This window comes from Blennius ocellaris, assembly GCF_963422515.1.
Source record: "Blennius ocellaris genome assembly, chromosome: 16".
Classification (NCBI taxonomy): domain Eukaryota; kingdom Metazoa; phylum Chordata; class Actinopteri; order Blenniiformes; family Blenniidae; genus Blennius; species Blennius ocellaris.
In genome coordinates this window covers 21,449,086-21,462,621 of record NC_137665.1, presented here as the reverse complement: position 1 = coordinate 21,462,621, position 13,536 = coordinate 21,449,086, and the positions used below count along the sequence as shown (strand labels likewise).

At 47.7% G+C, this 13,536-nt stretch overlaps 1 protein-coding gene across 1 annotated transcript; it reads left to right on the top strand.

Annotated features, from left to right (window-relative positions):
• Positions 1-1,265: 1,265 nt before the first annotated feature.
• Positions 1,266-12,671, top strand: mcoln1b (mucolipin TRP cation channel 1b; the record flags this gene model as incomplete). Its single annotated transcript, XM_080511070.1, has 13 exons — positions 1,266-1,311; positions 2,213-2,463; positions 4,238-4,399; positions 5,558-5,714; positions 7,038-7,113; positions 7,312-7,408; positions 8,202-8,301; positions 8,398-8,504; positions 9,625-9,774; positions 10,827-10,928; positions 11,066-11,188; positions 12,245-12,451; positions 12,537-12,671. The coding sequence occupies 13 exons, from the start codon at positions 1,266-1,268 to the stop codon at positions 12,669-12,671; spliced, it is 1,713 nt and encodes a 570-aa protein (XP_080367196.1).
• Between the last annotated feature and the right edge of the window lie 865 nt (positions 12,672-13,536).

Here is a 13,536-nt window from a genome sequence, read left to right as displayed (position 1 = left end):
CCAGGTATCAGGATCCTTTACGATACTAGGACGACCAGAAGCCACACTACCCAAACCTCTTCCACCTGTCACTCTAGTTTCTCTGCACTCCAGCCTCACCTGGGCCATGTGAGCAGGTGTTTTCCACAGCTGGAGACGTTGTGTCAAAGAAGCGCAACAGACTACATTTCAAAACATTGGACAAACTTTTTTTTTTGGAATAAAAATGTGTAAAAACAAAAATCCCAGTCCCCGAGCATCGTCATTCACAACGCGTTCACTTAGATTTTCATGTTGTGATACATGTTCACATCATTTATTGACTGTGTCTAAAAATAAAGATATTTTAAATGAAGACGAAGACATGAAATAATATAAAATACAAAGACTTAAGTTATATTATTGTATATACTCGGTCATCAAATCAGTGTCAGTTGAATCTTTCTTGGTTGCCTGTAGGGATTTTAAAGGTCCAGCAGGGGGCAGTGTTCAGTGACAGTACGACAGTATCAGTGTGGCGAAACGCTTCAGGACGCCTCATCAACCATCACTGTCCAAAAGGGTTCAAAGCCTCATCAAGCCTCATTTGGATATCACGAGGCACAAGGTCGAAAAACACAAAGGCAACAGGAGGAAGAAATGTCGGGTAGGAATGGTGTGAGAGTCCAGACCAACTGGCGAGCAGAGCTGCAAGAGAGGAAGGAAATACACACTGATGACGATTACAAACAGCTGCGACCACGAGGAGGCAGCAGGAGAGCAGAGGGGGGAGAGAGTATAAAATCTACTGACAATATCATTAAGCTTAAATTTCTCCCCCCTCCTCCTCTTCCTCCTCCTCCTCCTCTTCGTCCTCTTCCCCGCGCCGCTCTCGGTTCCTCCTCACGTGACTCAGTCACGTGGTTTCCAGGAAGTGGTGATGCGGTGTTTACCTCGGTGTCATTCAAAACAACAACCAGAACATCCAGACCGACCTGAAGACCCGGAACGTCTGGATCATTTAGAACAACCAGAACGTCTGGATTATTTAGAACATTAGGAACGTGTGGATCATTTAGAACATTAGGAACGTGTGGATCATTTAGAACATTAGGAACGTGTGGATCATTTAGAACATTAGGAGCCTCACGGAGAAGCAGCGGTTCTGTCGGAGTCCGCGGACATTTTTCACAGCATGAGTCCGATTTGTTTCCCACCTCCGCTCCGGTAACATCCTCTTGCTCCTCTCCTCCTCCTCTCTCCTCCTCTCCTCCTGTTCTTCCTCCTCCTCCTCCTCCATCATCTCCATGGCAGCTCCAGACTGCACCTCCTGCTCCCCGGACTGCGCCACAGGTTGGTCCTCACATCTGCAAATCTCTGACATCACACAGAAATCACAGTTTCTATCTCTAGTCCTCCTCTCCTCCATCTTCACCTCCTCCTCCTCCTTCACCTCCTCCTTCACCTCCTCCTCCTCCTTCACCTCCTCCTCCATCTTCACCTCCTCCTCCATCTTCACCTCCTCCTCCTTCACCTCCTCCTCCATCTTCACCTCCTCCTCCGTCTTCACCTCCTCCTCCATCTTCACCTCCTCCTCCATCTTCACCTCCTCCTCCGCCTTCACCTCCTCCTCCATCTTCACCTCCTTCACCTCCTCCTCCTTCACCTCTTCCTCCTCCTTCACCTCTTCCTCCTCCTTCACCTCTTCCTCCTCCTTCACCTCCACCTCCACCTCCTCCTCTATCTTCACCTCCTCCTCCTGGTCGCTCCAGAAACCTCGTATTCAAAGTTTCCAGCTCCTCCTTGATTCTCCTCCATTAGAATATTGGATCCTAGGAGCTGCATTCAGAATCTGCTGTGTCTGTGTGAGCTGGACTGGCTCCGCCCACACACGACCATCTATGGGAAGAGGAGGAAGTACTTCCTCTCGTGGTGCCATGTGCCAGAGCAGAGCTGCCTGATTGTGGGAGGAGTCAAAGGGGGAGGAGCCTACCTTGATTGTGATTGGCTAAACCCCCCGATGACACTATATAGGGTTTGATTTCTGATTGGCTGCTTTGAGCAACACACTTTTTAAAACCTGGAACAAGCCAGGAGAGAGAGGACACTCTTTCTTCTTCTGGGGCGTCGGTCCAGGTGTGGAGACGAGTAGAACTGCTGGAGAACCTTGAGGAAGTGGATTTTTAAAAAATCCTGTATCTTCATGATTGTTCTTCCAGGTTCAGTCTAAAGTTTTCTCGTCTGTGTTTTCCAGAGAATGACCGGCTGCTCTCCTCCTCGCCCAGCTATGGCTCCCGGGACCTGCTGGGCCCCGACGGGAGCCCCCGGCCAGCCGGCCTGCTGGGCTCGCAGCTCCACCGGGAGGCAGAGGAGGAAGAGGAGGAGGCTCTGAGGAGGAAGCTCAAGTACTTCTTCATGAGCCCCTGCGACAAATACCATGCCAAGGGTCGCAAGCCCTTCAAGCTGGGCCTGCAGCTGCTGAAGATCATCATCGTCACCGTGCAGGTGGAGCTGACTTTCAGGTTGCAGGCGTCAGGTTGCAGGTTGCTGGTGTCAGGTTGCAGGTTGCAGGTGTCAGGTTGCTAGTTTCATGTTGCGGGTGTCAGGTTGCAGGTGTCAAGTTGCAGGTTTCATGTTGCTGGTGTCAGGTTGCTGGTTTCATGTTGCAAGCGTCAAGTTGCAGGTGTCAGGTTGCTGGTGTCAGGTTGCAGGTATCTGGTTGCAGGTTGCTGGTGTCAGGATGCAGGTGTCATGTTGCAGGTGTCAGGTTGCTGGTTGCAGGATGCAGGTGTCAGGTTGCAGGTTTCATGTTGCAGTTGTCATGTTGCAGGATGCAGGTGTCAGGTTGCTGGTGTCAGGTTGCTGGTTTCATGTTGCAGGTGTCAGGTTGCTAGTTTCATGTTGCAGGTTTCACGTTGCTGGTGTCATGTTGCAGGTGTCATGTTGCTGGTTTCATGTTGCAGGTGTCAGGTTGCTGGTTTCATGTTGCACGCGTCAGGTTACAGGTGTCAGGTTGCTGGTGTCAGGTTGCTGGTGTCAGGTTGCAGGTGTCAGGTTGCAGGTGTCATGTTGCTGGTTTCATGTTGCAGGTGTCAGGTTTCTGGTTTCATGTTGCAGGTGTCAGGTTGAAGTTTGCAGGTTTCATGTTGCAGTTGTCATGTTGCAGGATGCAGGTGTCAGGTTTCATGTTGCAGTTGTCATGTTGCAGTTGTCAGGTTGCAGTTGTCAGGTTGCAGTTGTCAGGTTGCAGTTGTCAGGTTGCATGTTCTCCCTCAGTGTGTGGATCTCTGAGGAACTCTTAAAGTTGCACCAGGGCTGATCCTCCATGAGGCGCTCTGACTCCGGCTCCTCCTTCACCTCCATTTCAGCTGGTGCTGTTTGGACTGAGCAACCAGATGGTTTCATGTTGCGGGTGTCAGGTTGCAGGTGTCAGGTTGCAGGTTTCATGTTGCTGGTGTCAGGTTGCAGGTGTCAGGTTGCTGGTTTCATGTTGCTGGTGTCAGGTTGCAGGTGTCAGGTTGCTGGTTTCATGTTGCAGGTGTCAGGTTGCTGGTGTCAGGTGTCAGGTTGCAGGTATCTGGTTGCAGGTTGCTGGTGTCAGGATGCAGGTGTCATGTTGCAGGATGCAGGTGTCAGGTTGCAGGTTTCATGTTGCAGTTGTCATGTTGCAGGATGCAGGTGTCAGGTTGCTGGTTTCATGTTGCAGGTGTCATGTTGCTGGTTTCATGTTGCAGGTGTCAGGTTGCTGGTGTCATGTTGCAGGTGTCAGGTTGCTGGTTTCAGGTTTCATGTTGCAGGTGTCAGGTTGCAGGTGACAGGTTTCATGTTGCAGGTGACATGTTGCAGGTGTCAGGTTTCTGGTTTCATGTTGCAGGTGTCAGGTTGAAGTTTGCAGGTTTCATGTTGCAGTTGTCATGTTGCAGGATGCAGGTGTCAGGTTTCATGTTGCAGTTGTCATGTTGCAGGATGCAGGTATCAGGTTTCATGTTGCAGTTGTCATGTTGCAGGATGCAGGTGTCAGGTTTCATGTTGCAGTTGTCATGTTGCAGGATGCAGGTGTCAGGTTTCATGTTGCAGTTGTCATGTTGCAGGATGCAGGTGTCAGGTTTCATGTTGCAGTTGTCAGGTTGCAATTGTCAGGTTGCAGTTGTCAGGTTGCAGTTGTCAGGTTGCATGTTCTCCCTCAGTGTGTGGATCTCTGAGGAACTCTTGAAGTTGCACCAGGGCTGATCCTCCATGAGGCGCTCTGACTCCGGCTCCTCCTTCACCTCCATTTCAGCTGGTGCTGTTTGGACTGAGCAACCAGATGGTGGTCACGTTCAAGGAGGAGAACACGGCGACGTTCAAGCACCTCTTCCTGAAGGGTTTCCATGACGACGACGCGCAAGCCGTGCACACGCAGGCGGAGATGTACGCTCACATCCACTACGCCATCGATCAGGTGAGCAACAGGTTCAACAGAGATTCTCCCTCTACCTGTGTAGAACATGGTTTCACCATGTTCTTGGTATTGTTGATCACACACACACACACACACACACACACACACACACACACACACACACACACACACATATTCACAGTCGTAACTCGGCTGATCTTTATTTGGTTTTTTTTTCCATTTTCTTCTGCTGGCCTGAAAAGAACAAATCTCAATACTGCCCCCACAGGTCATCAGTGGCATTACTTAGGCCTCGTTTGCACATTTTCAAGCGAAAATCCTTTCTTAGCGTTTTGAGTTCCCGTTTTGACAAGCCACTGATAAAACAACTTTTTGAAAATGCTCCAACTCTACGTCGACGTTGGAAACGCTGCTACGAATACTTCTTCTGCACATGCTCAGTAGACACTGTTTCCTCCAGAGGCCATGCCAAGGTCCGTGTTCTCCCATGGTTAATGTTTGCATTGTATTGTTCCCTGCCGTGTGTGTGCGTGTGTGTGTGTGCATGTGCGTGTGTGTGTGTGCGTGTGCGTGTGCGTGTGCGTGCGCATGTGTGTTCAAGGTTCAAGGTGTTTTATTTGTCATTTCAACAGTAAAAGCCAGGTTTCACAGTGTAATGAAATTCTTACTTTGCCGTCTACCCTGGTGCCGACATACATAAATAAATAAGTATATACACAAGAAAATAGAATAAAAATAAAATAAAAAATAAAATAAAATAACAGAGCAGTGCAAAATATTAGTTAGAAAGTGAGATGTGCATTGTGTGCAATTGTACAGATTAAATGTAAACATGTTCAGAAGCTGTTCAGAAGTCTGATGGCAACGGGGAAGAAAGAGTGTGTGTGTGTGTGTGTGTGTGTGTGTGTGTGTGTGTGTGTGTGTGTGTGTGTGTGCGTGTTTTCATTATACAAACAATCAACAGCTCCCACTCGTGGCCCAACATGAAACCTCCACCATCTTCTGTCATTTCCCTGTAAATCGTTTTCAAAACGTCGCTGTGCAAACGTGTGACTTTTGTGAATTGAAAGCGCCGAAGCGACTTTGTGTGAAGAACCGGGCCTCGCTCTGCGTCTTTGAACGACCTGATGGAGCGAGGCGCTCCGCCGGCTCCAGCCGATGGCGTCCAGCCACAATCACCCCTGTGTTCCTCCGCAGTACCTGGCGCTGCCTCAGATCTCGCTGGGCCGCTACGCCTACGTGCCGGGGGCAGGAGTGAACGGCAGCGCCCTCTCCCTCTGCCAGCGGTACTACATGAGGGGCACCATCGACCCCGTCAACGACACCTTCGACATCGACCCCCGCGTGGTCACCGGTACGATTCCCCAGTGTTCCCCCCCCCCCCCTCCCCCCCCCCGAAGGCCTCGGGACTGTGAGTCACCGCGTCCGTGTCCCACTTTCAAGAACCTTGAAATAGCTTCTCTCATCAAAAACGCCTTTTTTTTGCCACCCAGCGACTCTCCGTTTCCCCCTGGGAGCCCACTTATTTGCTGACACCTGCTCGTTCGGCAGAGACGGCTGACGGCGACGATAAAGTCATAAAATCTGTATTTAGATGCGTTGAGGAAGTGGTTTGTGGCTTCATGTGATGTGGAAAAACAACTTGTATAGAAACATTAATTCCCCATGTGATGTTTCCAGCTTCCTCTCATGCTCTTTTGTTTTTTAAAGTCCTAGTGAAATGAAACTTCGACCTCCAAAACACTCTGGTGTCGCTTCTAGGATCATTTCTATGCTAACTGACCGAAGGGTAAAATGTTAAAACACGGCAATCTGTGAGAAAATAGCCCATAAACAGGTATTTCCTCTGCTGGGCGGAGCTTCTGACAATAATAGAGTGACATCACGAGTTGTGCACACGCCCAAGTTGTGTTTACATTATGGAGGATCAGAGTTTTGACCACGAAGAGGCTGAATTTAACCATATTTCATCATCATCGTCATTTCAAACCCAGTGGTTGATGAAGAAGACACAGAAGGTGGTTCTGCCATCGGTGACCCCGTCTGGAACATGTTTGAGGAAGCAGAAGACGCTTCGTCCTCCATTCGTCCTCGTCTCCTCGCCTCAGCAGCCGCCAGTTTTCACCTTTGAGGCTTTGAGGCTCCTGACTTTTGGCAGAACGACCGGCTTCCTGGATCCAACATGTCCAAGAGCTTTTCTGACTGCGGAATCACTGGAGATGATTCCAGGTATTACTTGATCGTCTACTAGCCGCGCGAGCTAACGGCTAGCCGTGAGCCGCTCCCGCTAGCCGCGCGAGCTAATGGCTAGCCGCTCCCGCTGCCCGTGCTCCTTTCCTCCTCTCTCGGTCTCTTCCAGGCTCAATCTTTCATCAAGGCTCATAAAACGCCGACTATAACTTCAAAACACTGTAAAAACTTGGATATTTAAGAGGAAACAAGCCGATATAAACACAACAGATGGAGATCTGCACAACTCTTGACGTCACGCCCACGAAGAAGGATTCCCCCGACTTCCTCGGCTGGAGATTCAAAATTCAAATAACTTTGTTATGCGACAACAGTGGTGGGGCAGAGTCGGAGGAACCTTACAAGTAGTAGCCCAACTATCATTTTCTGCAAAGTAGTGTGTTACATTTCACTGGGACTTTAAATGTCTTGAACTTTCCTTTTCCAGAGTGCCTCGGACTGAATCCACTGAGCTCCAGTCCTGCAAACGCCGACTACAAGAACTTCACCCTCCACTTCTACAAGTCAGAACTTATTCTGTCATTCTTGATTTAATGAGGTTATTCATGCCTTCACTGTGCATTTCCTTTGCATTTGGTCCCTTGTTTTCCATCCAGTCGAAGTGAAAACACTAAATAGTGAATATTATCTCCCATAAAGCCTGGAGGAGACGTCAGGTCAAGGGTCAAAGTGTGAGGTCCAGCTTCCTCTGTCCTCCACAGGCTCATCAACGTGACCCTGGACTTCCAGCTGAAGGCCATCAACATCCAGACCATCATCAACAACGAGATCCCCGACTGCTACACCTTCTCCATCACCGTCAGTTCCTTTAGTCCCTTTAATCGAAGCTCTCGGGATCTTAAAACAAAGAAAACTTGTCATTTTGAGAAATTAAGAAAAAAAAACATTTTCGTAGCGGCAAGTTCCTTGTAGTTTATTACAGTTTTAGCTTTCGGTGAGATTTTTTTTTTTTTTCTAAGCATTTTCCTGCTTTAGCCTTTTTTATGTCTCTTGGTCGTTTTAGCGTCCTTAGCAGTTTTAGCAGTTTTTTTCTCCTCCAACCATCCCCCTTTTTTCTGCTATTTTAGATTTGTTGTTTTTATTGTTGACCTTATTTCTTTTTCCTTTTTTCCCCTTTTCCTCTTTCAAATTCTTTCTGTTATTTTTTCTTTTTCTTTTTTCACCCCCCCCTTTGTTATTTTTTTCAGTTTTCTTTCTTGTTTGTTTCATCTTTTCTTTTTTTTCAGTTTTTTTGTGTTTTTCTCTTTTTTCCCCTCTTTTTTCTCTTTCGTCATTGTTTCTTTCCTTTAATTTTTCCTTCTTTTTCTTTTCCTTCCATAAAAAAGAAGCTGTGCGAGCAATATTGAATCATCTGAAACCCTTGATTTCTCTCGTCTTGATCTGTTTCATACATTTAAAAAAAAAAACCCTAAACGATTCCAGCTCTTCTGGCTGTTTGAGTCGTTTTCAGCCGTTTTTGAAAATCAGAGTGGGATGAAGCCCGAGAACGTTCCATGCTGTGAAATCTTCCCCGAGTCGCTGCAGAGGAGGCGAGACACTCCAAGCTTAACGTTTCCCGTGTCTTTCCACGGTCGTGCGCTCGTCTCTCCAGGTGGTCCTGGACAACAGGGCGCACAGCGGCAAGGTGAGGGTCAACCTGAGGAACGAGGCGTCCATCAAGGAGTGCAGAGACCCCAACGTGTCGGGACACGGTGAGCGGCGGCCGAGCGCCCCCCCCCCGGGGACACTGCCAGACGCCTGTGGAGGACGGTCCCTGACCTTGCTTTCCCTGCTGGGTGTCTCCACAGCCGAGAGCTACGCCCGGGAGCTGCTGGACGTGCTGGTGGCGCTGGTGTGTCTGCTGTCGCTGCTGCTCTGCGGACGCTCCATCCTGAGGGGCGTCGTCCTGCAGCTCGTACGTAAACGACACAAACCCGTCCCCCGGACCGGCTCTGCTCTCAATCAAAAACCCTACGGAAGTAAAACTGTGCCGTCAGATTCTGAATTCCAATTTCTAACTCTGGATTTTTTTTTACCATCGAAATCAGACTTTGAATTTGAAAAGCTGTCGAATTTCAAGTACGTATCTTCTTTTTTTTTTTTCTAAAAATATTCAGTGTGTAAAAATTCAATGTGTCTAAAAATTCAGCTGCAAAGAAAAAAAATCAGCCGCAAAAAAAATTCAGCTGCAAAAAAAAAAATTCAGCCGCAAAAAAAATTCAACCGCAAAAAAAATTCAGCCGCAAAAAATATTCAGCCGCAAAAAAAATTCAACCGCAAAAAAAATTCAACCGCAAAAAAAATTCAGCCGCAAAAAATATTCAGCCGCAAAAAAAATTCAGCCGCAAAAAAAATTCAACCGCAAAAAAAATTCAACCGCAAAAAAAATTCAGCCGCAAAAAAAATTCAACCGCAAAAAATGTTCAGCCGCAAAAAAAATTCAGCTGCAAAAAAAAATATTCAGCCGCAAAAAAAATTCAACCGCAAAAAAAATTCAACCGCAAAAAAAATTCCGCCGCAAAAACCGGTTGAATTTTTTTTGTAGCTGAATTTTTCAGACACATTGAATTTTTACACACTGAATATTTTTACTAGATGTTGAAAAAAAATCAAAAGCAAAAAAAAAGATACGTACTTGAAATTCCACAGCTTTTCAAAGTCTGATTTCGATGGTAAAAAATATTCAAAGTTAGAAATTCGAATTCAGAATCTGACGGCACAGTTTTACTTCCATAAAACCCCGTTTACACCACATTTCATATGAAAACTGAGCGGCTTGTTCGTTTCTGTTTAATCGAATGACCGCCGTCTCCATGGCAACAAGAAAAACACTGTCAACGGTGTAGTTTTTATGTTCGGCCACGGGGGGGCGCTGAAGGTTGTTTTTGTAATGAAGCCACACGTAGAGAGAGAGAGAGAGAGACTTTGAACCCTGTACTCTAGAGGGTTGAAGACGTCCCCTCTGTCCCCTCCGTCCCCTCCGTCCCCTCCGTCCCCTCTGTCCCCTCCATCCCCTCCGTCCCCTCCGTCCTCAGGAGTACGTCCGGTTCTTCAGACAGCGGCTGGGCCGCAGCGTGAGCTGGGGAGACCGGCTGGACTTCATCAACGGCTGGTACATCCTCCTCATCGTCAGCGACACCTTCACCATCATCGGGAGCTTCATCAAGATCGGGATCGAGTCCAAGGTAACGGGACGCCGGTCTTTAATGTCCTTGTCCAAAGTCTCATTAACTTCAACTTGAAGTCTCAATAATTGAGCTTTATTGTTGCAGCAGCATTGAGTGGGTTTGATTTGAGTTTTTTTTTTTTTTTTAAGACATCCAGTTTGATTTGATCCCTTATTTTGGATATTATTACGTCATTAATTCTGTCAGACATAATGAAAGTTAAACTTCTGTCATTTAGATTTGAGGAAATTAATACAAAAAGTTGACAGACTGTAGGATTTTTTTCCATATTATTTTAACCAATTTTAGTTTTTGTATTTGTATTTCATCTGTTTCTCTTCACTGAGTTACTTTTATCATTCAACCAGTAAGAATTTTATGACATTTTTCAATTTTTTTATTTAAGTCTCCAGGAGAGGATTTAAGTGTCCAGTAGAGGTTTTAAGTGTCCAGTAGAGGATTTAAGTGTCCAGTAGAGGGTTTAAGTGTCCAGTAGAGGATTTAAGTGTCCAGTAGAGGATTTAAGTGTCCAGTAGAGGATTTAAGTGTCCAGTCGAGGATTTAAGTGTCCAGTAGAGGATTTAAGTGTCCAGTAGAGGATTTAAGTGTCCAGTAGAGGATTTAAGTGTCCAGTAGAGGTTTTAAGTGTCCAGTCGAGGGTTTAAGTGTCCAGTAGAGGTTTTAAGTGTCCAGTCGAGGTTTTAAGTGTCCAGTCGAGGTTTTAAGTGTCCAGTAGAGGGTTTAAGTGTCCAGTAGAGGTTTTAAGTGTCCAGTCGAGGTTTTAAGTGTCCAGTCGAGGGTTTAAGTGTCCAGTCGAGGATTTAAGTGTCCAGTAGAGGTTTTAAGTGTCCAGTCGAGGTTTTAAGTGTCCAGTCGAGGGTTTAAGTGTCCAGTAGAGGTTTTAAGTGTCCAGTCGAGGTTTTAAGTGTCCAGTCGAGGTTTTAAGTGTCCAGTAGAGGTTTTAAGTGTCCAGTAGAGGTTTTAAGTGTCCAGTAGAGGTTTTAAGTGTCCAGTCGAGGTTTTAAGTGTCCAGTCGAGGGTTTAAGTGTTAATAACTGTGGTCCATCCAGACTCTGTCATCGTACGACGTCTGCGGGATCCTGCTGGGAACTTCTACCCTGCTGGTGTGGGTCGGTGTCATCCGCTACCTCAGCTTCTTCCAGAAGTACAACGTACGACACACACACACACACACACACACACACACACACACACACACACACACACACACACACACACACACACACACACACACACACACACACACACACTCGGTGTTTCATGTGTTTGTTTGAACTTCCTGCTTCAGATCCTGATCGTGACTCTCAGAGCCGCGTTTCCCAACGTGATCCGCTTCTGCTGCTGCGCCGCCGCCATCTACCTGGGCTACTGCTTCTGTGGCTGGATCGTGCTGGGGCCTTACCACACTAAGGTACACACACACACACACACACACACACACACACACACACAGAGCAGCCTGATTATCATGAAACGCCCCCAGAGCGTCGTTTCTTCAGACACCTGTAATGAATCATGACGGAGATCTGCTGCTAATTTGCTTTTTGCTGGAGGGGTTTTATCCTGTGTGTGTGTGTGTGTGTGTGTGTGTGTGTGTGTGTGTGTGTGTGTGTGTGTGTGTGTGTGTGTGTGTGTGTGTGTGTGTGTGTGTGTGTGTGTGTGTGTGTGTGTGTGTGTGTGTGTGTGTGTGTGTGTGTGTGTGTGTGTGTGTGTGTGTGTGTGTGTGTGTGTGTGTGTGTGTGTGTGTGTTTGAAACTTAATTTATGCAAATTGTAGACGATAAACAGCTTCATTAAAAAATCAAACTGTAGTTAATCAGTCCAGCTTCATCTGGACGACGGCTCTTGTACATAAAATTAAATGGTTTTCTAATTAGAATTATGTGTTTAACATATTCAACACATGAGCAAAAGTCATTCTATTGTTTTTCTTTCTCAAATAATTTTTCGTTTGTTTTCCTCATAAAATGACTCCAATTTTTGAAATGTACATTTAATTTATTGAATATAGTTTATACAAGATGTGCAGCGAGAAAAGCGTTTTCCACAAGAGAAAAAAGTATTTTGATATCAATACTATTTGATTTATTTTATTACATATTTGTTTGTATTTCATTACTACTTAAAGTCTTTTTTCCTCACGACTGTAATTGTTGTGTTTTATTTATGTTTAAACATTTTTCGCCGCTTTTTTATTCAACCTCAATATTGTCTCTTGTTCGATTTAGACAAATGAGTGTTTTATGTCCTGAAAGTGACATTCCGTGTCCAGAAATGAGTGTTTTATGTCCTGAAAGTGACATTCCGTGTCCAGAAATGAGTGTTTTATGTCCTGAAAGTGACATTCCGTGTCCAGAAATGAGTGTTTTGTGGCTTGACGTGAAGAGCTTGAGGCCACAGCAGGAGGTTTGTTGCTCCAGATGTGTCGGTAAACTCCACCCCGGTGTGGTCTTTGTCCCCGGCCTCAGTTCCGCTCGCTGTCCACGGTGTCCGAGTGTCTCTTCTCGCTCATCAACGGAGACGACATGTTCGTCACCTTCGCCGAGATGGAGCGGAGCGGCACGCTGGTGTGGATCTTCAGCCAGGTGTACCTGTACACCTTCATCTCGCTCTTCATCTACATGGTGCTGTCGCTCTTCATCGCGCTCATCACCGGAGCCTACGACGCCATCATGGTACTGCGCCTGTAGGGGGCGTGGGCTGCCACGCGGAGAACTCCACCTTTATTCACGTCTGCGTCTCCTTGTCGTCTCCCTGCAGGCGCAGACGCAGGAGCAGGTCCGCGTCACCGACCTCCACGCCTTCATCGCCCAGTGCGTGGACACGCCCACTTCTGGAAAGTTCAGGGGCCCCGAGGGGCCGTCGTGCTCCTTCCTCTGCTGCTGCGAGTGGTGAGGAGGAGGAGGAGGAGGAGGTGGAGGAGGTGGTGGTGGTGGAGGAGGAAGAGGAGGAGGAAGAAGAGGTGGAGGAGGAGGTGGTGGTGGTGGTGGAGGTGGAGGAGGAGGTGGAGGAAGAGGTGGAGGAGGAAGAAGAGGTGGAGGAGGAGGAGGAGGTGGTGGTGGTAGTGGTGGTGGAGGAAGAGGTGGAGGAGGAAGAAGAGGTGGAGGAGGAGGAGGAGGAGGAGGAGGAGGTGGAGGAGGTGGTGGTGGTGGAGGAGGAGGAGGAGGAGGAAGAAGAGGTGGAGGAGGAGGTGGTGGTGGTGGTGGAGGTGGAGGAGGAGGTGGAGGAAGAGGTGGAGGAGGAAGAAGAGGTGGAGGAGGAGGAGGAGGTGGTGGTGGTAGTGGTGGTGGAGGAAGAGGTGGAGGAGGAAGAAGAGGTGGAGGAGGAGGAGGAGGAGGAGGAGGAGGAGGAGGTGGTGGTGGTGGTGGTGGTGGAGGAAGAGGTGGAGGAACAAAGGCAGCGAGCTGTATGTTACAGAAATTACATGCAAAAGATTTCTACTTTCTTTTTTTTTTCTTTGAAGACCCTCATATCCACTCCAGTGACCGCAGCAGGACGCCCCCCCCCCCCCCCCCCACACACACACCCCCACCCCCACCAACACCAGGCTGGTTACCGTTCCTCCGTCCACACGAGGAGCAGGTGACGGCTGCAGGGTGTAAATATGTGAGTGTGGATCTTCAGAGGATAGACGCTCAGAGCGTCACCTTCTGTACGGAGGCATTAGATCCAGATGTTCAGTCTGCCGGCTCGTCCTCGGTGTGAGGACGGACACGTCCTGCAGCTGAGGCGTTAAGATGCTTGGACTGTTCCTGCTGGA